At 61.1% G+C, this 23,457-nt stretch overlaps 1 protein-coding gene across 1 annotated transcript; it reads right to left on the reverse strand.

Moving 5' to 3' along the window:
• Positions 1–68: 68 nt before the first annotated feature.
• Positions 69–23,376, reverse strand: Qsox2 (quiescin sulfhydryl oxidase 2). Its single transcript, XM_004848892.3, has 12 exons — positions 23,031–23,376; positions 14,223–14,323; positions 13,403–13,451; positions 12,495–12,600; positions 12,251–12,341; positions 11,250–11,395; positions 9,918–10,052; positions 9,695–9,824; positions 8,058–8,180; positions 6,972–7,122; positions 4,488–4,676; positions 69–2,368 (listed from the first exon to the last, which is right to left on the reverse strand). Exons 1-12 carry the CDS (start codon positions 23,335–23,337, stop codon positions 1,869–1,871), a joined length of 2,028 nt encoding a protein of 675 aa, XP_004848949.2. The 5' UTR covers positions 23,338–23,376; the 3' UTR covers positions 69–1,868.
• Positions 23,377–23,457: the final 81 nt, after the last annotated feature.

A 23,457-nucleotide genomic window follows, 5' to 3' on the forward strand; every position in this document is an offset into this window, starting at 1 on the left:
GGAAGAGGGACCCGGGCCCACCCCTCTGAGCACAGCGGAGGGGCTCATTCTTCAAAGAACCGGGACAATTTCCTCGAATGTTTTCTTTATTCTTAAAATGTGCACAATTATAGTTTACTTAAATACAAAATGTCCATTTTCTTCGTAGGTAAGAAATTTCACTAACATTTTCATGTCAATTGGCTTTTTAATCAAAATCTTTCCATTAAAAATAAATAAACATTTAAATTATCGAACTATTATATTCATTAGTCTCCACACCTCTTGTAATACTTAAAACCTCAGGAAACAGACCTCACGCCATCCCTAAGGGTGAGGTACGGGGACTGGGCCAGACCCCTGCCCTGCCCTGGGACAGCCAGGACCATGGCAGCAACTGCCGACAGTGAACCCTTGGGAGCGGTGGCCAGTCCCCTGTGGCAGCAACTCTTGGTTCAGAATCCGCTTCCCTGGGAAAGACTCATCCCACATCACCAGAGCTGTTTCGCTGAGGCTTCTCAAGCAGACAGGCAACTCAGTGCCTTCAATAACCCGGGCACAAAACCAGCGGCCAAGACCAGCAACAAAGGACTCTAGGGATTAAAAGGCGTCAAACAGGAAGCGAGGCAGGCGGCAGCCAGGCCCCTCGCCCCAGCAGGAGCTCCCTGCCCCCTCCTCTGCATTCCTCCTGCATTGGGGAGGCCAGGCAAGCGACAGCTGTCCATGTGTCTCACGCAGCAGCAAGGACAGCAATGTTACAGGCTCTCAACGACACCCATGTGACCATCATTAGGGAACATGGAAGTATAAAATATAAAATAGACAAAGTGGAAAAATGTTTACAACTGTCCTGGTCACACACATGCGCGAGTGCGCACACACGGCATGCACTTGCCTCTAACCCACTTCATTCCCCCAAAAGCAGCTTGTGGGGTAAGCCGCTGGCACGGAAGGTCCAACAGGAGTCCTGGGAACATCTGCTTTGCTCTGCTGAAGTCTAGAGGTAAACTTACCACTAAACTGCTTTGGGTTTTACAAACAACACGTTTAAACTGTTAAATGGTCAAAACATCCCCAGGGAGGCCAGCCTGCTGGGACCTTCTCCCCAGCAGGGGCCTCTTGGGGCTCCCAGTGCCTCCTGGGGCTCAGGCCGAGGAGGAACCCAGGAGGCAGCAGTGCTGGGGGTCTCCTGGGGACCCTACCCACACTGACCCTGACAGCCACATTGGGGTGGCCCTCACGTCTCTGCTGCCACACAGACAGGAGGCACTGCCACCACCCTGGCCCTTCCAAGCCCCGAGTTTACTGCCCACCGCCCTCAGTTAATTCTTTTTTTTTTGTTACCAGGGATTGAACTCCGGACCTTGCACTTGAGAGGCAGACAGTAGAACCACTGAGCTAAATCCCCAGCCCCTCAGGTTAATTCTAAGAGAAAGCAAAGCCACAAAACTCCCGGGCCTACAGGCCTGCAGGCTCCAGTGACCAGAGCCCTCCACGGCCTCTGCACCTGAGCGCCCATGGCCACAGCTCATGCAGGAACAGCCAAGCAGCGGAAAGGCATTGACGGCAAAGCCAGCCCTATGCCTGCGTCTGTTCTGAGGCACAGGAAAGGCCTCTGTTGAGGTTTTGCTGTGTCACCACGAGGCCACCTCCAGGAGCTTCTCCAGGTGCAAAGCCAGGCCCTGCGGGAGTCTCAGCCGGAGCCCTGGTGGGTCCCCTCTGCTCCTCCCTTCCTGGCAAGGGATGCACAGAAGGCCCTGACATGAGCTGCAGGCGCCATGGACAGGACCCAGGGCCAGCGCTCCTGCAGGACACAGTGCCCCAGGGCCACATGGCGGGGTTCCAGACTCCCCCCGAGCCGCCCCGGCCCTGGCCCTGGCAGGAGGGCACTACACGGCAGGGTGGTAGAGCCGCACTTTCCAGCGTTTGGAGCGCACCCGGAAGAAGAAGTACATGAGCATGAGGAAGAGGGAGGAGGCCACGTAGAGCACCAAGCAGAGGCTCATGTCCAAGCTGGAGAAGCCGATGCCCAGGACGGGCGCTGCCGCCTCGGCCTCCCCACGTGCCCGGGGCCCCCGGGGACTCTGGGCTCTCACATCCAGCAGGTGCTGCGGGCTCTCAGAGAGGCTGCTGGGCAGGCGGAGGCTCGCCACGTCCTGGTGCCCCTGGGGCCGCTCAGGGGCAGGGAGGCCTCTGCTGCCCCTCGCGTCCCCCAGGTCCACAGAGTAGGTGTCCAGCAGGTTGCTGCCGCCATAGTGCCGCTTCAGGAATGCCAGCACCTGGCCCTCGTGCCAGCTGTCCAGGCCCTTGATCTCCTCGTGGCAGGCGGGGCAGAGGTCCGGAGTGGGCCAGGGGACCTTCGGGAACTTGGGGTCCTCGCTCAGCTGGCCTAGGGGAAGGGACGGGGTGACCTCGGGGAAAGGTCCCGATCCACCCCCGCGCACTCGGCCCCCAGGCACCGCACTTCCTGTGCAGCCTCTGGCAGCCCCTGCACCTCCAACCCAGCAAAGACCCCCCCCGCCCCCTCAGGAGGGGGCACAGAGGCCTCCTGCACACCCCCTCGTGCCTGACTGCTCTGGCCGCTGAGGTGCTGTGCCCGATGTCACTGTGCCCCATACTCTGGGTGCTTGGCCCGCCTGGTCCCCTGAGGACTCTGCAGCAACTTGGAGGGCTGCAAGGACATAGCCGGTTGCGCTGAGCCACGCTGACCCCAGACGGCAAAGCGGGCTCCAAGGCCCCCAGAGACACCCTGGGAGAGGCCCTGCCAGCTCTGTACGCGGCATCGTAGACCCAGCCAGCACCTCCAACAGACACAGGCGCTGCAACTGGCCACTGTCTGCTGTCTGGGCTGGGAGCGAACCAGACGCCTGCTGCTCAGGCCTCCCTGTGGCTGTTGCCTCCTCCTGGTCGTGGCACTGGTGTGCCGCCAGCCCTCTCCCTGTGCTAGGCACACAGGTGCCAGCGCGTCTCAGCTGAGAGGGCCTCGGCTGCTGGACTGTCCCATGCTGTGTGCCGGGGCAGGACACGGCAGGAGGGGCTGTTGGGCAGAGACCAGCGTGGACACATGTGAGACACGCCTGAGCCGAGCGCCAGCTCTGGGGAGAAGGCGCAGCCAGACCTCCGGGCTCCGAGGCCAGGTCCACAGGAGGTGCAGGGGGCTCCCAGGAATGCTGCCAAGTGTGGCTCTCAGTGCGGACGGCGGCGCTGGCTCCTGGACCCCGTGGGCCCTGAGACCTCGGCTGGGCTGGGGGGATGATGTTCGAATCCTGGCTGCAGGGGGCCACAGGCACAGCCTTGAGACTCAGCCAGTGGGGACAGCAAATCCCAGACACGGGGAGAGGCAGCTCTCCGTGCAAAGAACCAATTTCCTTTAGTGCTTTAGCTGTAATATGTTTTATAATTCAGGGATTAAACGGGGACCAGGGGTCTAGTGGCGTTTACCATTCACCTCTATTAAATTTATTTCTCAGTGGAATTATATTTAAGCCTAATTTTAATCTGCCATTGATTTTGGAATAGTTTGAATTACTTAACTCTAAGAAAATGTTTGTGTCCTATTGAGTTTTTTATTTTTTATCACACAGGCATGCTCATGCACATACGCTTTTCCCTCCTTGGTCCTGGGGACGGAATCCAGGCCCTTGCATGTGCTAGGCAAGGGCTCTACCACTGAGTTATGTCTCCAGTGCTGTGGGACAAGATCTCAATCAATTGTGCAGGCTGGCCTCAAACTTTCAGTCCTCCTGCCTCAGCCTCCCGAGTACCAGAGGTTACAGGGAAGGGCCACCAAGCCAGGCCCCATTTAGCTTTCTAAAACAAACCACTGAGAGGCTTTCTTTATACAGAGGTGCCTTGGTTCACAAACTTAATTCTTTCCAGGATTCTGGTCACAAACCCAGCTGGACGAGAACCGAGTTAAATTCAACGGTGAGGTTCAGTCGAGGTTATGGGGAAATCTGACTCACTTCTCACCCGATTCAGTTTGCAACCAGAATCATGGAAGGAATTAAGTTCATGAACTGAGGTATCACTGCAGTCTGAAAACAGATCGAAAAGATATTAAAATCCCTGGGCCGGGGACGTAGCTCAGTGGCACTGTGCCTGCCTGGCAAGAGCCAGATCCTGAGTTCAATGCCCAGTCCTGGGACAAAAACATTAAAATCCCTCATGAAAAACTAACCCTTTTCTTTTTGAGACAGGGTCTCCCTATGTCATTCAGGCTGACCTGAACTTGAAGAGATCCTCCTGCCTCAGCCTCCTGAGGGCTGGTATTACAGGCATGCACCACCACAACCAGCTGAAACACTAATTCGGTCCCAAGATTTCCAGGGTCAAAATTATTCAGGGGTCCAGCGGGCAACCAGAGGGTGTGGCGGGGGTAAAAGACCCCAGAGTGACAGAGGGGGAGGCAGAGATGTGGGGCAGCTACACACAGCAGGCTGTGGCAGGAGGCGCTGGGTCACACTGCTGCTGCCTCCTGTCCCGTCCCAGGGTGCGGGGCCCCTCACCTGCCAGGCGGCTGTTCACGGCGTTGTGGCTCCTCCAGAGCCAGAGCACGGCCTGGTCTGCCGTCTTCACGGAGTCCAGAGACTCTGTGGCCATCTCCTCGAAGTGCTGGCCGCACTCCCGGCACCCGAAGAAGGTGCGCACGTACCTCCGTATGGCCTGCAGCACAGCCTGCGGGTCCTCCTCAAGCCCTGGGGAGCAGGGGAGCCGCTGGGATCATGCGTGGACACTGCCAGGGTTCCCGAGGGGGCTGAGGGCGGCTCACGTGGCGCCCACTCTGGACAGGGGCACAGACTGGCATGGGGACCGGGTGGCGTGCGCACAAGTGGGAAGGGGCCCAGGCTCAGGCACTGCAGCCTGTCGGGTGTGTGAACCCCCACCCGCCAGTCCCTCCGCTGTCCTGTCTCAGCCTCCTGGCCCACAGTGGCCCAACCCCAGGGGACTTCTCCTCTAGACCACGACGCTGGGCTCTGAGACCCACAGAACTCACTCAAGCTGCCAGTGCCCCTCAGTGGCAGGTGGCCCGGGCCTGTGATCCTAGCACCCCAGAAGGCTGAGGCAGAAAGATTCAAAGTTTGAGCCCAGCCTGGCAAGGGCAGTGTTAGCGAGACCCAGTCTCACAGCAAAACAAAGAAAGAAAGGCAGGGCAGCTCGGTCAAAGGCCCTGGATTCAGTCCCCAGTGAGCTGACAGAAGGGCCTCGCCTCCCTCGTGGGGTGGGGCGAGAATCCGAAGGTGCTTTCAGGAAGCAGCCAGGGCCCGGGAAGCCACAAGCGCCCGGCCGAGCAGTGTGGGAGGGGCCTGGCGCTTAGGCCTCCAGCCAGCACCAGAGCTGGCAGCAGGGCGACTGCCGGAATCACCTACCCACAAGCACGGCCGCAGTGGCCCCCAGCAGGCCCTCCTTGCTAGGGAGGTGTCAGCAGCCCGAGCCAGACTCTCTCAGAGGGGCACTCGGCACCCGCGCCTCCTGTGCCCCGGTCTGCAGACATCTGCCTCCCGTCAAGGTCCTCCTCCCCCGCCGAGCCCCGCACCCCCAGGGCCCTAATCTCTAAAGTGGACAAGAACCATAAACCCTACCTGGGGAGGATTAGCGCGGGCTGCTGCTTTAGAGGATAGGTTTAGTGCAAGAAGGAAAGAAAACGTCCAAGACTTAATCCGCGCGTCCCTGACCTAATTCCTCAGGCAGGAGGCTGCTCAGAGCGGGCTGCACTCGCCGGGGGAAGAGCGAGACCTGACCGCGGGCCCTGGGCACTGCTGCCCCACACTGCACTCGGACCCAGGGACCCGGGGTCCAGGATGTGGCCGTCCCGCCCCCATGCACCTCTCCGCGTGTGCGTGCGCGTGCCTGCATGTGCGTGTGTGCGCGGCCCCACATGAGCTCCCCCTCTCTCCAGGCGCCTCCCAGGGCAGGGACCCCAGGGCCGGGACGGACTCAGACTCGGCTCGGCACTGACGTGGGCACTGCTGCCCTGCTCCGCTCCGGGCCTCTGTCCCCACAGCCGCCGAGGCCCTGCCCCAGGCGCACTCCTCCAGTCTGCTTTCCCAGGGATGTGGCCCTCAGCCCCCTCCTGTCTGGGCCTGGGGAGGAGGCAGCCACAGATGCACCCGGCCGGGACGGCGGTGGGACTCAGCTCCTCTCCTACCGCAGGTGCCGCTGCTGGGATCTGCGGCCCTGGCCCGGAAGCCAGGCTGCACTGGCAGCAAGCAGCTGCAGGGACGCCGGGGGACTCTTCCTGACCCTGCTGGGGGGGAAGCAGAGTGGGACCCAGAGCTCCCGGCTCTGAGCAAACAGAGTGCATGATGGGCAAAGGGCACTGCCAAGGGCTCCGAGATGCTACTAAAAAGCCTGCTGGGCAGTCGAGTCACAGACTCCGCTAGGCCTCACATCAGCGCACTTGGATGGGAAGACAGATCCACAGCGCAGACAGGCCGCCGTCCTGGGCTGTCCTCCAACATGATCTTCCTGCCCAGGCCTACCAGGCCTCCGGGATCACACGTGTGCACTGCTGCACCTGCCCGTGCCGGGCCGCTCCTGAGGCCTGACCTGGCGCCCTGACACTCGGTCCCCAGGGAGCAGTGGGCCCGTCCATGACGCACCTCCAGCGAGCCAAGGCTGCAGAAGCAGAGGTGTCCAGCCCTGGGAGAGGACTGGCCGGCCGGGGCCTGGGGAGCTATAGGGGCCTCCTCTGTGGACCTGGCCATCCCACAGCGGGCTCCTGACCCTGACTGAGAGCAGGTGGAGGGGGCATGCCAGGCTGCTACTCTTGGGGTACTGTTAGGCACAACAGGGAGCTGACACACCTCCCCAGCAAGCTCACTTATTCCTCTATTCTCCCAAAGGGCAATTCCTGGCCAGCGTCCTGTCCTGCGAGAGCCTGGAGTGAGGAGGTGGACACGGCACACAGCCACGGGCATGCGCAGCGCTGTGCACGAGGACAGCTCACAGCTCACGCACCGAGGACACGCGCCACCCTACTGCTCGCTCACCTGTGCCGGCCAGCGCGTCCGGCTGGCTGGAGGCCTGGACCGTCAGGGTGTGGAAGAGCTTCCAGAGGGAGCACGGGTAGCCCCTCAGCTCCGGGCGGCTTCCTTGACACCCCACCCACCTCACGCGGCTGGGGAGGAAGATTCCGGAAATCTGGGGAAATTCGAAGAACGTGAGACCACTGTGAGGACCGGACAGCTGGTGCCCTCCGCCAGGCCGGGTGGTGGCAGCCGAGGACCTGCGTCTCTCGAACCCGTGTGGCACAGTGGAGACTGCACGTCTCGGCAGGGAGCCCACGCGAACACCAGGCAGAGTGAGGAGGAAGTCGGTCTGCTAAGCTCTCCTGGAAGCGGAAGGCGGGCCATTCCCTGGGTCTCCCCACGTCTCAGTGAGGCAGCCCTGGCACGCTGGCAAGAGCCACCTTTTCTTTCATTGGGCTCAGTCACGAGAGTATTACGAGGAAGAGCAGTAAAAGCCTTGGCCGGCAGGCAGGGAGCAAGTGCACTCCAGAGCAGGGGCAGGAGCAGAGGCCGGGTGATGCGGTCAGCATCACGGTCACCACGGAGACGAGTCCCCCAGGCCCCTGGGCAGCCAGGCGGGCGTGCGGCCCTCGCCCTGGCTGCTGGGGGAGAGGCCCTAGGGTGGGAAGCGTGGCACCCGCCTGTCTCGAGGCCTCCATGGCACAAGGCAGAGCTTGGGCAAAATGACAGAGGGACAGAGTCCCCATCAGAGCTGGGCGCCGCTCTGGAAGGCTGGAGAGCTGGGGCTTCCTGCCTGACACTGAGCCCCGCCTGGTGTGGGTGACAGGCGTTCCCTGAGGGGAAACAAACCAAACACAGAGCCCCGACAACTGCCTGAGAAGACCCCTCCTCCCCGGGGGGCTGCTAGTCCTGGGGCTCCTGCCTGCGGCATCCCGCCGGCCAGGTGAGGGGACGCAGGCTGTCACCCAGGTAGGGGCAGTGAGGCGCGGGCAGCGAGGCCAAGGATGGCGCACCGCAGCTATGGCTTCCTGTCCCCGCTGCAAACTCAGTCTTGAGCCCAGGAGGCCGTGGCTGGCAGGGACAGTTGCACGCATGGGGCCGGCTCACCCGCATTTTGTTGTTGACCAGGTCCAGGACGGCGTTGTAGGGGATCCTGTCCAAGGGGAGGGTGGCCAGCCACTCCTGCAGCGTCACCAGCAGCTTCCTGACTGGGGGCCGGCCAGGGAACAGCTGTGAGAGAGGAGGACCCGCCCTGAGAGGCTGTCAGGCACTGTGCCACCTGCGGCTGGAGCTCGGCGTCCACAGGGAGGAGCCGAGCCTGCCAGACACCCAGCCCCATGCAACCTCCAGAAATGGACTAGACCTGGGCTTGCCCAGGACGGGGCTCTGCAGACCAGGGCTCCTGCAGCAGGAGGTGGGAACTGAAGTGCTGAGGGCGGACACCCGGCTGGCACCCCGCCCCATGCCCACAGCTGCCATGGGGACCTGCCACCCAGGCTGCAGCCCACTAACAAGGGGCCAGAAACAGCGTATTTCCAACAGAGCCAAATGCGCGCTTTTGCCTATGTGGGTACAAAGTCCCATTGTGGATTTGCCAACATTAAATTTGTCTTTAGACACTGAGCAAACTTTAGAACAACCACTCAGAATAACGCATTGTCCTGCCTCAGGGAGTGGCTGCCCTCACACGGGTAAAGCCTCGAGTGCCACACCCAAAGGGATGGGACGAGGCGGGGAGGTCCGGGGGCGGTCACACTCGGGGGCCTTTCCCCGGACACAGCCACACTGGCCGTGGTGGCAGCAGGGACAGGCCAGCAGGACGCCCTGGGGAAGGGGGGCGCCTGTGCTGCAGACTCTCGGACCACGCGGCTCACTATCCTGAGACACGAGCTTATCTCCTCTGCGGTTCAGAATGGCACCGGACACAGAGGTGCTGCTACCCAAGGGGACCGTAGGAATGCGGCTTCTCCTGTGACCAGCAGCAGGGGCAGAGGGCCGGGTGGGGGCTGGCGGTCCCAGAGGTCAGAGGGCCCCGGCCCGGGCCAGGATGCCCCAGGGCAGTGGACGGCCTGCCTCCCCCCACCCCCAGCAGTGTGTTCTCAGCCCAGTGGGATAGGAGGCTGTGACTGTGAACCCGGGGCTCCACGTCCTCAGTAGGCCCCTGACCCCCGGCCCACCCTGCTATGGAGCACCTGCAGGCAGCCTCAGGACCTCACCCCACGGCCCCTCTATTCCGCCTTCCCCAGCCCTACCCAGCTGCGTCCCGAGTCCAGGCCCAGCCGCAGGGCAAAGGTCGCATGGGGGTCCCTCCTGCAGGGCCAGGCAGGCCCAGGCACTGCTCACCAGAGAGGCTGGCGGGGCCAGGCTGTCCTCCCAGGCATCCGAGAGCGAGCGCTACCCAGCCTCCTCCCTCAACTGGCCCCCGCGGGCTGGGTCACCCTGTCCAGAAAAGGCTTCCCTGCATGGATGGCAGAGGACTGTGGCTCCCTGCTGCCTCTCCACAAAGCCTGAGCTCCCCAGGGCCGTACCCCATACCCCGGACCATCCCTCGCTGAACCCCAGTGGATTCAGACACCTTGCCTGGGGTGCGGAGGCCCAGAACCCCTCCCTCGTCCCCGCTGCCCCCACCCCAGGGCCCTCAGAGGCCCCCAGCTGGGCTGCCAGGAGGAGGGGTGTCTACCTCGCCGAACCCATGGCATCACGGGGCAGAGCCCGCCCAACACCCTGGGCCAGGGCCACTGCACCTTGGCGACAATCGTCATGAAGTCCCGGAGGGTCTTCAGCTCGGCCCCAGCCAGCGACCTGTGGGCGGCCAGCTCCACCCGCAGCAGGTAGTGCAGCCCTGACTCCAGGTCGGCGGTGTACAGCTTGGCCCTGGGAGGGACGGGAGTCAGGAGCTGCTCCTCCCGGAGTTTCCAGGGTGGCAGTGGGCAGCGGGCACAGCCACTCGATTTGAGGGACACTTGCCTGTCAAACTCTCTCCAAGCCACGACTTCTGTGCTTTCTTCTTTGTTGGGCTTTTCAGGCAAGGAAAGTGATTTTTTCCTTACATCTGGCAATGACTTCAAATAAGAGGAAAAAAAGGATCGGAGAGGCTTCGCACTGTGGGGAGGAGAGGGCAGGTGGGGACGCCGGGCGCTGTGACCTGCCCGGCCGGGCGCCCGTGAGCGGTGCAGCCAGTCCCCCGGCACAGCGTGAGGGTGTCCATCCCCGCCAGGGCAGCGCTCCAGCCCCACCCCATTCATGGGCACGAGGCAGGGCTGCGGGGCAAAGGTGGCGGTGGTGACACGGGGCCCTCCCCCCGGCCCACAGCTGATCGCTGAGCCGCGGCGGCCATAAGCACCAGACTCATCTGCTTGCCAGACCCTAAGACGGCTGCAAAGCTGGTTTGAGCGGCTGCCAAGATGAGCTTTTCCCCAACTGTGATCTCCACCCTGCCTGAGAGCCCTCACCGAGCACAGGCATCTGCCCGCTCAGCAGGCATCCGGTGGCCACTAGGGGACAGGAGCCCCGCACCCCTGCAGAGCGCACTGCCGGCTGGGGTCACCGGGCTGAGGAAGTCACAGAGCACAGGGCTCCCCAGAGCTGGCGCTCGGCTTCTGAAGTGAGCACAGGCCAGCAGCGACTGTGTCAGGAGGCGGACACGGGGCTCTTCTGCCGCTGCACTGGCAGGGCCACCTCCGCACAGTGGAGGCCCCAGGACTTGGGCCTGAGCTCCTCCTGGGTCTGAGGCTGTGCTTTCTCTACAGTACAGACACCTGGCAAACCGAGGTGCCTGGAATTCAGGACAGGACACTTGTGTTGTCTCCTCGTGGCGTGTCACACGGTGCCCCAAGAACTGTTGGGCATGTACTGCTAAGCTGGTGTACACCAGTGCTGCTGGGGACCAGGACCCGGATGGTGGCTGGGAAGGGACAGCAGGCAGGCAGCCTTAGGACCTCACCCCACGGCCCCTCTATTCCACCTTCCCCAGCCCTACCCAGCTGCGTCCTGAGTCGAGGCCCAGCCGCAGGGCAAAGGTCGCACGGGGGTCCCTCCTGCAGGGCCAGGCAGGCCCAGGGAGACCATGGGCAGCTCCAGACATGGGTTTGCTGATCAGAAACCCTGGAAAACCCTGGAGGAGCAGGAGCACCCTGGAGGCTGGGCTGCGTCAGAATAAAGCTGGGAGGCGGCGCCAGGCCCAGGGCTCCCTCAGACTCGGCCCAGGGCTCCCTCAGACTCAGCCCAGGGCTCTCCTGGCCCTGGCTCAGGGAGGTCCAGGTGCCCGTCCCCACCCCACCCACGCCATCCAGTACTTACACTTGAACGAGCCCGTGAGAGCCGTTGGGGTGGAGCAGGTAGCAGGCAGGCACTGTGGCCACACCGAGCTTTTCCAGCACGGCCCTGTCCCCATCCAGCGCCCTGTTCACCACGACGTTCTCGTACGGAATCAGGTCCAAAATCACCTGCATGATGAGGAAGAGCGTGTCGCTCTCACTGAGGATGGCGGCGAGCCCAGAAAAGCACAGGCCCTCACAGGGCTCCTCCGAGGCCTCCGCCAGGTGCAGGCCAGGCGGCAGGACGCACTCGTGCGCCCGTCACTAGAGTGACACAGGCCCAAAGCACCAGGGGACAGACGTCAGTGCTGCCACTGGGAGTGACCCTCGGCCCCGCGCTGCACTGGGAGACGCCACTGACACCTTCACTCTTACGGCATTTTAAGGCAACCAATGAGACGTGCGTTCATGGGCAGAAACTATGATCTCATCTAGAGATTTTCCAGCCTAAGCCAGGGCAACTCTGATTAAGAACCTTCTCTCTCCCTTTGACACACGGCCCTCCTCAGATGTGACGGCCCTGTAGCCAGCGCCTCCCTCTCCCAGTGGCTGTGCCCAGGCCACGTGCTCTCCCACAGGCGTGAGGTGGGCGGCATGGCCAGAGCAGGATAGCCCGCACAGGGTCCCTCCTGCAAGCAGATGGCCCTGCCTGATGCAGCCGGGGCTGAAGGCGCATCGCTGGGGTCTTGGTGACAGAGGACGCAGCAGTGGCATCTGGGATCCATGGAAACCTCCCGCACACCCCCCACTCCTTGGATGCCCGACCCAGGGGGACCCAGCTGTAGGGCAGCGGCTCTCCTCGGAAACAGGGCCACAGCTTATGCCCTAGGGGAGCTCTCACCCTCCTGCTCTGCCACAGACCCATGACTGCTGGAAAACGGAAACTCTGAGCCCCAACCCACGTGTCAGGCACCAGCCCTGCCCACGGGCCACGCCCACCCACACTCCCGCCACCTGCAGCAGGCGAGCACCATGGGCCAGTACCTCTCGTCCCACGTAGGAGCTGTTGCTCTCAAACAGCACAGCCATGTAGTGGCCACGGTGGCTGCCGAGGAGGGCGAGAACGTCCCTGGGCCTTGCAGGAGAGAAGAGCAGCTCTCAGGGGGCTCGGTGACCGTGAGCTGCAGCACGCGCCAGCACGCGCGTTGCCCTCGAACAGGGACCCTGCGCATACCGCATGCCACCTGCCCTCACGGTGGGGCAGCACAGGGACAGTGCAGCTACTCACGGGATCGGGTCCAGGCCCGGGCAGGCTGGTGGCCGGCTGCTGTCTGTGTGGTTCTGCAGGAAGTCAATCATGGTGCGCCTGACCGTGCGTAGCTCCCTGTCAGGCCCTGCAGGAGCAGCCCGTCACCACCCAGGGCCAAGGAGCCAGCTGCGGGGACCCTGGTGGGCTCCGGACACAACCACTGCCCAGGCCTCACACTGCTCTGCCACACTGCATGGAACACAGCGCAGGGCACCACCCCACAGGGACCAGCCACCTCTGGGCCCTGGCATGGGCACTGCTCGCCTGGCTGGGCTCACCCCCAAGTCTGTCAGCCCCACCCGAGTTGTTTGTGCACTTCTCCAAACATTTTTTCAGCCAGTGTGCTGGTGCACACACCTGTAATCCTAGCACTTGGGAGGCTGAGGCAGGAGGAGCTCTGTGGGCTACACAGTGAGCTCAACGCCAACCTGAACTGCATAGGGAAACCTGTCTCCAAAAAAAATTTTTTTCAATAAAAAATGTGCTTTAAAGTTGGACGTGTTGGTACACAGCTATCATCCTAGCACTCCCATCTGGGAGGCTGAGGCAGGGTGATTCCAAGTTTGAGCCCAGCCTGGGCAACTTAGTGACTTAGTGAGAGCCTGTCCCAAAATAAAAATAGGAAAAAAAGGCTGAGACTGTAGCTCAGTGTGACTGTCCCAATACCGCGCCCCCCCCGCAACTTCAAAAGATAAATTTCACTACTCCATTTTCCAAGCCAGGCAGAGCACACAATGAGAACTGTAAGAAATCCTTGCGGAAACTGTTTGGGCCTGAACTCCTAACAGAAAGGTGGGCAGCGGAGCTGACACAAAGATGCGGAGTGCCCTGTCTGCTTTAATAGGCAAGGTGCGAAGGGGCGGCAGTAGAGCGCTTCCGGTCCTTACCTCTGAAGTTCTCTCCCGTCGTAAACTCCTTCGTAAATGCTTTAAAATACTAGAGAAAAAGACACAACAAATAAGCAACAGCTGGGGAGGTCTGCGCATGCTCGACCCTCAATAACCTGACCACCGCCTGGTCACCAGGGCTTCCGACAGCACCCCAAAATTCTGAGTGACGAGGACAAGCCACACTCCTCTGGGTCTCCCTGGACACCAGCGACCCTGCCAAGTCTACAAGAGGCTACGTGAGCGCCCACCGGAGCCCTGTTATTCCCATTCTCTGATGATAGGGTGTGCAGAATGGCGCTTCCCTCGATTCTGGCATCAAACGCAGTGGCTGGGACAACTGGCTATTTACAGGCAGCACAAGTCACTGCCGAGTGTCAGAGGCTGAGACAGGGTTTTGCTCTAGACTCGGAACTGTCTCCACCAAAGGCACCGCATGCTTCTGGAGAGCCACACCACACACAGGGACTGTGCAGCGGACCTGCACCAGGGCCGTGGGTTCCCTCCGCCCCCTAGTGGGAGAAACGGGTACGACCTGGTTTGTGGGAGTGACAGTGGGGGTGACAGCCAGGCGCTGCCACCCTGGGACAGTACAGGAGACCAGCAGTGCTGACTGCACATGCTCAGGTGCAGCAGGCAGCATGGGCCGCACAGGCTGCGGGGGGCACAGGACCCCCACAGCTCCACACTCAGCAGGGCGGTGGGGGCGCCTGCCGGGGACATCGGTCCCACCGGGTCTGGGAAGCAGCAGGAAACACCAAGTGAAGCTCCGGGTAAGGAACCGCCCTGCGAGGATGCAGGGCGATGACAACTTACTTACCCGGAAGGTGGGGTAGAAGTGGATGTCGTAGGCACGGCACACCTCCTGGTTCTTTTCTTCTGCACAGTCCAGAACAGCAACGCGGATGGCAGCGGCCCAGTCTGAAAAGCGGGAGCACGACCTTCAGCGCGGGGTGCTGCGCCCCGCCCCCCCCCCCCCCCCCCCCGCTCCCCGGTGTCCCTCAGGCTCAGGAGGCAGCCAGCCCCAGACAGGGGCCACCTGGAGTCACCGTGCGGCGCTTTCTGTGAGGCGGGGAAGGGGAGCAGCTCTCTACCACAGGCTGGACGTGTCCTCCACTGTGGAGGACAGTGGAGCCCGCTGGTTCCTGCCGAACTTGCAGATTGCCCGGAACTGCCGCATGGCCCACTCCTATTCATTCTCTCTCTCTTTCAGTACTGGGGACCGAACTTGTAGGCCCAGTGCCACTGAGCTAAATCCCCACCCTCCCCACTCCTAATTCAATGACCCCTGGTGGCCGACATGCAGGGAACAGAAGCGGCTGTGGGGGAGCCTTGGGGACACTGAGGCACAAGCCTTGGAGGTGAGTCGGCCCCACATACTCACTCACAGTGTGTGCACGAACACAGCGGGGAAGGAGCGAGCGCCATGCATGGTTTCTCCTATCTTTAACTTTTTAATCATAGAAAAATGAGTGAACGTCGGAGTGGGGGTCCCAGCGAGGCCACTGTCCTGGGCACACACCGTCCCTTCCACTCTCCGACCCGCGACAGCACCAGACCCTGGCTCCTCTGCAAACGCCACCAAGGTCCACATCCTTACCTTCTCTTTTGCTGAGACCACTCTGGTGCTTCCGCCAGGGGGCAAGCGACCCTGGCCGCCTCTCTGGATGATTACGACCCAAGTGCAGTGCAGCCAAAGGGTGCCTGCCATCCCCGTCCTCGGGCAGGTGCCAGCACAGCACCCGGCACACGTCCACAGGCAGAGGTGTCCCATGGGATGCAGAAGTCCCTGGCCCGCCCTCCAGCCCCACACTCTTCCAGGGAAGCCAGGAGGGCTTCCTTTTAACAGGTTCACAGCCTGAGTGTCACCCGAGAGACCCCGGGACCAGCCCCAAAACCTCATGCAGAAGGGGGTCAAAGTACTGCAAGAGATGCTTTTCCCCGGGATGCTGACGTTAGCCACAGCCCCGGGGTCACACTCGCTGCCGGGGCCTGGCCGTGCTGGTCCTTTCTCCGCCCCACGGGGGGCTCACACACACAGCGAAGCCCTCCAGAGGGCACAAGACGCAGGAGCACGGGGCCGAGCGCCTGAAGGACAGAGCGACTTCCAGTCACCTTACCCCACGGCCTCCTCCCGAGGACAGGCACTCGCAGGTGCGGTCACCGGAAGCCAAGCGGCCCTGCTCACCTGTGTCCGGCCCCAGCCGCGTGGCCGACAGTCCCATCAGAAAGGCCAGTGTCACCCTGCTGCCACACTTGCTCACACACACCTTCCCGAGTCAAGGCGGCCCTGCGCCTGGGCACACGGCTCTAGGAGCTCTGCTGGGTGTGCAAGGCCCTGGATTCCATCCCTGGCACCAAAGAGGAGCAGAGAGGAACAATGACGCTTCTTTTTCAAACCGCGACCAAACCCTTCTAGGCGAAACCAACGCGCACGGCAACGCCACTTTAAATGCACGGAAAAAATCGCAGCACCTCCTCAGTCACAGGTCACGCTTCCCGAGTCTCGGGTTGCACAGAGCTGAGGAGGAACAGTTAATACTCCCATCCAATTAGCACGGCAGATGGCAGCAAGCGGCACAGAGCCCCCTCACACCTTCCAGCGGCTATGCAGCCACTGTCTCGGCTCTGCAGGGGACTCTTCCTCCAGCACCCGGGCACCCTCGCCTCACCCAGACCCAGCTCCCAGACCCCACAGCCCTGCTGCTCGCCAGGAGCTCACATGTTTCCACCCCACCTTTGCAGCGCTTTTTTTTCTTTAAATTTTTTTTTCAGTGCCAGGGATAGAATCTCGGGCTTCTGGAAAGTTAGGCAAGCATTTTACCACTGAGCTACAGGCCCTATTGTACTTTTTTTTTTTTTTATCTTTCTTTAAATTAATTTTTTTTTTTTTTGGTACCGGGGATCAAACTCGGGACCTTGAGCTTGAGAGGCAGGCGCCGGAACCACTGAGCTAAATCCCTGGCCCTTTTTTTTGTTTTTTGACATAGGTCTTGCTAGGTAGTTCAGGCTGACCTTGAACTCACTATGTAGGCCCTGCCTCAGCCTCCCGAGTGCTGGGATGCCAGGCATGCGCGACCCCACCTGCCTACAGCACCTCTGCTGAGAAAGTGGACAAGAAAGTAAAATCCTGCTCCAGGAGAGCCCAAATGCACAAACAGTCGCAGCAACCAAAGCTGCCACACCAACCTAGAAATGGGGCCGGGGGGGGGGGTAGTGCCCAGGATGCACCCAGCTGTGCTTCTCGCAGCGGGATGGGGCCTACTCTTTCGTCCCTCAGGTTTTCCTTAAGCACTCGTTACTCGTAAGGGAACTCTGCTGTCCTGGGCCTTGGACACTGAGCAGATCCGCTGGCTCCTGGCCCTCTAACTTCCGAGGTCCCAAGGCGACCTTACAGCCAGGGACAATCGAACCTGGCCTGTCCTGCCAGGCCATTGGGCAGGCTGGAGGGGGTGACACACACGATGCCAATCCTGCCTCCCCTGCCCGCCCCACACCTGCCTCTGAAGCCAGGGATCCCCACCTCTGCTCTGCTCTTGAGAACCAGGGTGTTGACCTCCATGGGCACCAGGAGCAAGGCAGGTCGCCCAGGCCCCAGGGAAATTCCCAGAGCCACGCAGGGAGTGTGGAGCCCCGGCAACAGCTGAGACTTCCTCTCCTGCACACTCCCCAGGGTGCAGCTGGCAGAAGCAGCCAGAAGAATGCTGCCTTAAAAAGGAAAAAGCTTCAGTTTTCCCAGATTCTTAACCAGTGTGACACCCTTGTCCCTACAGTGAACAGCTGAGGCTGCAGTACCAGCTCGGAGGAAACAGGAACAACCAGCAGCCCGGGTCCTGCTGGGCCACCTCGGGTCTCACTGTCAGAGAGCTCAGGCTGGGCAGGTCCCTGCCACACAGGCAGGACGCCGTCAGGGAAGTCCCCACCAGTGAGCAGCACTGGAGGGTGGAGCCACGGGGCCACCAGGGCCAGCAAGGCCAGGCTTCTCCCCAACCCCGTCATGAGCGCTGTGTCTCCAACACGGCCTGGGCGCACGGCAGGGGTGGACGCAGGGTCAGACAGCGGGCCAGGTGGGGCACCCACAAGGACAGAAACAGGACAGACGATCACAGTGGGTTACTTCCAAGCCGGAGCCACTGTTTCCTCGACAGCAGGCCACAGAAGGAAGCCAGCCAGAGGGAAACACAGGCAGGCTGGGAAGGCAGACGGCGCCCAGGCCACCAAATCTTTGTGCAAGCAGCTGCCCCTCCGCCCCTGCTACATCTCACCAAATCCACCCATAGGGCCTGAAACCGCGCTTCCGCCCTGGGACCTCCTCCTCAGGAGTCTGGGATAGCTCCCCCGAGCTGACCTCAGACAGAAGCGTGCCCTCCCCTTTCCAGGCTCGCCACCTGCCACCTGCCACCTGCCTCGGGGTGCCGACCTGCTCCCCACATCAGCCCCTGGACCCGTGACGTCCCGCGGCTCTGCCCTCAGCCCCCAGACAGTAGCCAGAGACGCCTGGCGCACACCGTGCTCCCCGCACAGGACCGTCCTCTGGCTTCCTGAACCAGACAGACACTGTTCACCAGGCCACAGGCTGGGCCCCGTGGGACCCTCCCCTCCTGCCACGCCAGCGCCCCTGCGTCCCTCCACTCCCGGCCAGCCGTGTATTCTGCAGGCACCTCTGCCTCTGCCTCTGCCTCTGCTGGCGTCAGCTCCTCCCTCTAGAGGACAACTCTGCTTTGTTCACTGCCTCGCAGGGCCGGGCGGGAAGAGCCTCCCCAGTTTACGCATGGCCCACAGGGTGCACCTGCCTCAGCACACAAGCTCCTGTGATCAACAGGTCACCCGCGGAGCCAGGCGCAGACAGAATGCCTCTGCAGCCCCCGGCCTCCTGACCAGGGCACGCCGGGCGCCGGCATCTCAGGGCCTTTGTCTATGAAAACCAGCAGCGGCAGAAGGGAGACTTTCAGTTACACAGGCACCATGGGCACTGAGGAGGCGCCAGCAGTCACCACGGAGCCCGGCAGATGGACGTATTCACAGGGACACAAAGGACACTGCCGCCCATGTCACCAAACCAAATGCACAACGCCGAGAAGGCTTAGCTTCAGGGTTTGGCCCCATTCAGCAGCACCTCCCTCCCGGCCTCTCCCACCTGTCCAGGCCGCCACACAAAGCAGGGGGTGCTCTGAGTGAATGTGACTTGCTGGGGGTGTGGGGCGCCAGGGACCTGGGGTCAAAGGGTGCCAGCTGGGGGCCTTGGAGGCCGGGCTTCCACGGGGAGGGAGCCAAACCACAGGACCACTTCTCACTGCCCACTTCCACTCTGGAGCTGGGCTGTACCTCAGGCTTAAAAGTACTCGTGAAATAATTAAGTTTCTTTACCTAGTAGACTATAATGCATCTCGGATGTGCCGTGAAGCACTACTACTGAACCTAGCAGGACCAGGCCTTTGTGTGCTAATGAAAAAGTCCACGAAGTCCGATTTATGCGTAAGCATCAATTAGTCCTGGGAAATGATTACGGGCAAGGTTAATTAACCTCCGAGGTTTACCCGAACACACGGGAGAGCTATGTTTGAGGTCCTAAGCTCGGCTGTGGCTTCTTCACCCTCCCAAAGCCAGGCCAGGGTGGGGGGCTCCAGGCTCACATTCTGGACCCCAGATCTCCCTCCGGGCACAGGGCCCTCCCGGAGAGCAAAGTTCTTCTTGGATAAACTCCAAGCCCAAGTGATAAGTGTGGGACACACAGGCAGGGGGAGAAATCCAACCTGCATGCCCACATGTACACCCAGCACGAGTGCCGCCAGGCCCCAGGTGCTGCTCGATCCTGTGCCCAGCTCCACCTTCTCCCTGGTGCTGGTGCTGGAACCCAGGGCCTTAAGCATGCTGGGCAAGAGCTCACCCCAGCCCCCACGGCCTCTGCATTCCCCGCATTTGGCCCAAACCTGATCTGACCCTCAGCATCCATGGCAACTGCATTAAAGGTGCAGTTATGGCTGGGGATTTAGCTCAGTGGTTCCACCGCCTGCCTCGCAAGCAGAAGGTCCCGAGTTCGATCCCCATTACCAAAAAAAAAAAAGGTGCAGTTAGCACAGCCCTATTCCTCTGTGTGGAAGCACAGACAGGTGAGGGACAGGAAAGAAAGCGCCTCTGAAAGGGGCCAGTCCCCACCCCTGCTGAGCCTGGGCCACTCCATGGTAGGGCCTAGCCAGGCACTGTGGTGGTGGCTCTCTTCGGGGCCCTCTCAGCAAGCCTCCCAGGGTCTCACACAGCTGCAGTGACCGGGGGAGGGCCACCCCGGGGCCTGGCTGGTGTCCCGCCCTGGTTAGCTGCAGAGCAGCCTCAGCTGTGACAGCAGGGCCAGCTGGCATTTCCCACCTTTCGCACCTCCCCAAGTGCAGGTGTCCCGCAGCCCTGAGGCTCTGGGCTCTGACACACAGCCTCCACCTGCCCCTCCTCCAGATAATGGGCCCTGTGGGGAGCAGCTCACAGTCTCCTTCACCCCAGACGCTCTGTCCCAGTCAAGTAGACAAGAAGAGCAGGGGAAGAGGTGCTGAGGAAGCACGCAGGCCGGGGCCCGAGCTGGCAGCAGTCCCAGGGCACCCTGTCCCCTGCCCACAGGAGTGCAGCTTGTGCCCAGGTCCCGTCCAATGCCCACCAGGCGCCCCCCAGCTGCCCTCTACAGGGACACAGGTGAGCACGTGGGGCTCTGGAGTCACCCACACATGGACCTGGGCTCCAGCCCTCCCTCAGCTGTGGGACCCGGACGGACTCCATCCCGCTCTGCCTCAGGCACCACTGCCCGCAGCGCCCCCTGCAGGATGACTAACAGTGCTCCAGGGGTCCTGCAACCTCTCCTGCCTCCCCCCCCCCCCCGCCCCCGGAATTCTGGTGCCAACATTAGCCCTTCACGCGCTAGCCCTGTGCTTTGCTCCCCAGGGTGGCACTAGGGGAGAAGACAGACCCTGAGGGGACCCCAGGGAATGCACACTCCTCCTGGGGCCCTCTCCTGCCCCAGACACCCTGGAGAGACACCCTGTGCAGGGCTAACCCGGGCAGGGGAGGCAGCCCCATCACAGCTGGAGGAACCGCGGCAGCCTGCACCACACGACGATCCTCAGGAACAGAGTGCGTTTTGTTTTGCCAAGCGATCAGAAGTAGCAGGCTAAAGCCAGGTTCAAACAAACACTCCAGTGACCTTTGGCTCACCTAACAGCGGATCTTTTGTTTCTTAAACCACCTTCTTATGAGGAAAAACAATTATTTTCAAAAGCCCGTGAAGAGCTAGGGGAAGTTCAACCCAAGTCTGAGGGAAACACAGGTGCCGGAGGCTGCCCACCTTTCCGCTCCTTCTAGACAGCAGGTAATAGGGGCAGGTGGCACAGCCCTCTCTTAGCTCAGGATCCCCACGTGCAAGCCCCTGGCAGCGACCCCCTGGTGTAGGGACTAGCGTAGCTGGGGGGGTGGGCGGGATGGCATTCAAGAGTGGCCCTGAGATGCACCTGTGGGGCCCAGGGCAAGGTCCATGTGCCCAAGGGGATCAAAACCACACTCCAGTGTGGGGGCAAAGGGCACCCCCTCCCTGAGCCACAACCCACACAAGGGAGACACCGCCAAGCACAGGGGGCTGCCACTCTTGAGGGAAGAGCTTTCCCCCATTCCCCAGGGGAACCAGGCACACACAGGTGGCAAAGGCCCCATTCACAGAAGAGTTCCCCACACCAAAGTTCTCTGGTGTGGAGGACACCACCCAGAGCGCGCCCCTGGCTCGTCTCCCCTCCTGCGGCCATAAGCCTCCGTGCTGGTGTCTCGCAGGGTTATCATCCCTAAGAACAGTGATCCTGACACCTGGGGCCTGTGCCGACAGGAGCTGCGCTCCACCCAGCAGCCTGGGCTGATGACCTGCTTTTCTACCAGTCCCAGGTGACTCTGCTTGCGAAGCCCAGCCCTAGAACAGGCTCTGGGAACCCTGGGCAGAACACTCCTCAGTGCTGTGTTCCCACCTGAGCTCGGCCCCGGCCCACCCCTCCTCACTGTGCCCGTCAGTCCAGTTTCACTCTCAGCAGATCTCAGTTCAGGCCCAGCCCAGGTCTTCCTGCACTGACTTGGCAGCCAGCCAGCCCTTTTTAAGCAGCCTGATTTAGTTAAGTTTATCGCTCCACTAGGAGTGGATTTGACAGCCTCACTTTTGGAAGTAAACTTCCTCCCAAGTTCCAAGGACAATTTTCAGGGTTTCCTACATGCCGGTTCAGCTACAGAACAGCTTGCAATAGTTGAACGTGGTTTATGACTTTTGCATTTCAGATACTAAGCTGAAAAAAGAACCCCCCAAAAGGTGACAGAAGCCCCATCAGATCTACCAGAACTTTCATTTACACATCTGTATCTCTGTTACTCAATAAAAACAAGAACTGAAAACTCCTCTATTTTACTGACTGTCTTGGGGGTTTTTTCTAAAAGAAAAAAAAAGGCAAATTCTCTAGTTTTTTGGTCCCTTCTTCCAGTCTCTGGTCTCAGTTCTGCCGAGTGCTAAGAACTTAAGAAAACTTGAAATCCAAGAGAACAAATCCACTAGAATTAGCCCCAACACCGAGATAAGAGGATACACTTTAAAGACAGTCATTTACAACTGTGTACTTGAAAAAAAGGTTTAGCTGAGTGCCAGTGACGCATGCCTGTAATCCCAGCACTCAAAGACGCTGAAGCAGGAGGATTTGAAACACATGAGACCATCCGATTCCCCGCCTTTTGGCTAAGGTGAGGTCAAGTGAAACACAGTGAGACCTTGTCTCAAAATTTTGAAAAAACAAAAATGGGGGAAAAAAATGGGTGGGTGGGGCTGGGTAGAGCATCCCTGGGCTGGATCCTCAGTATCCCCTCCCCATTTTCTTGAATATGAGAAAAACACTGCAGTGTTAAAAGTAAGACCTAAAAACAAAGGTGCAGGAAAGAAGAGTAACAATTTGTAACTGCTCTTGCCCGGTGAAATCTGTAATTAGAGGTTAGCTGCAACAGTAGCTAGTAGTCCAGCCAAACCTCAGCCTTGCTGGGGAGGAGCTGAGACTGCAAAGGCGCTTAAATTCCATTTTACAAGGCCAGCCCGCTGGAAGGGGACTGCAAACGCCCCTAGGGCTACAACTCTGCCATTCAGACCAGGTGGGATAACTCTCAGCACTGGAAAAGTGCTGAGCACCAGCAGTTTGGTGAATGACAGATTTCTCAAAAGCTGCGGTCTGGGAGGAGGAAGCCACCAACAAAATGCCTCGAGTACTTCTTTTGCTTCGACAGAGCAGACCCGGGGGCACTGGGCTCTAAGTCTTGGGCTCACTTTGATATCCACCATATGGCTGGCGATTCACACCAGGAAGGGGATGACGTCGACGTAAAAGGCAGGGAGCAGCGAGGACTTTGGATAGGAAAGAAGGTGCTTAAAGGATGGGGCTGCCAGGCTGTGCAATGGACTTATAGGGTGGGGATCAGGAAAGAGTTGGGGGGTAAGAGGCCTGGGGACCTCGTGGAGCTCTTGGAGCTGAAAAGGGCAGGTGTTCTATGGCGGAAGACCCAAGACGGCCACTCGCGGGGCGCCGGGGACTCGGAAGGACGCGGACCAGGCTGGAGCCAGGCCCGGCGCGCAGGGCCTCACCTCGCACGTCCCCGGCCAGCGCCCGCCACGTGGGCGCGTAGCCGATGCAGTGGCCGCACCACGAGGAGTAGAACTGCACCAGCCACGCGGCCGAGCTGTTGGCCGTGGCCCCGCGCACGCTGCCGCTGTCCAGCACCCACACGGCGTCCTCACCCGCGCGGTACAGCCGCGCCGCCCTGCCCGCGCCCGGGCCCGCCGCGGCCAGGAGCAGCAGCAGCCCCGGCAGCCGCACGGCCCGAGGCGGGGACTGGGGCGAGCGTGCCGCTCGGGCTCCCGGGCTGCGCACAGCCGCCCCGGCCGCCGCCATGTTGGGAGTGTCGCCGGCGCGCCGACCTTTCACCCTGGCAACCGCCGTCACGTGGCCGCGCGCGCCGGCCCCGCCCCCGAGTTCCCGGCCAGTCCGACTCCCGCCCTTGTGCGCCCCGCC

This window comes from Heterocephalus glaber, unplaced genomic scaffold, assembly GCF_053883595.1.
Source record: "Heterocephalus glaber isolate CG9 unplaced genomic scaffold, H.glaber_assembly_v1.0 deba00001479, whole genome shotgun sequence".
In the NCBI taxonomy this organism is placed as follows: domain Eukaryota; kingdom Metazoa; phylum Chordata; class Mammalia; order Rodentia; family Bathyergidae; genus Heterocephalus; species Heterocephalus glaber.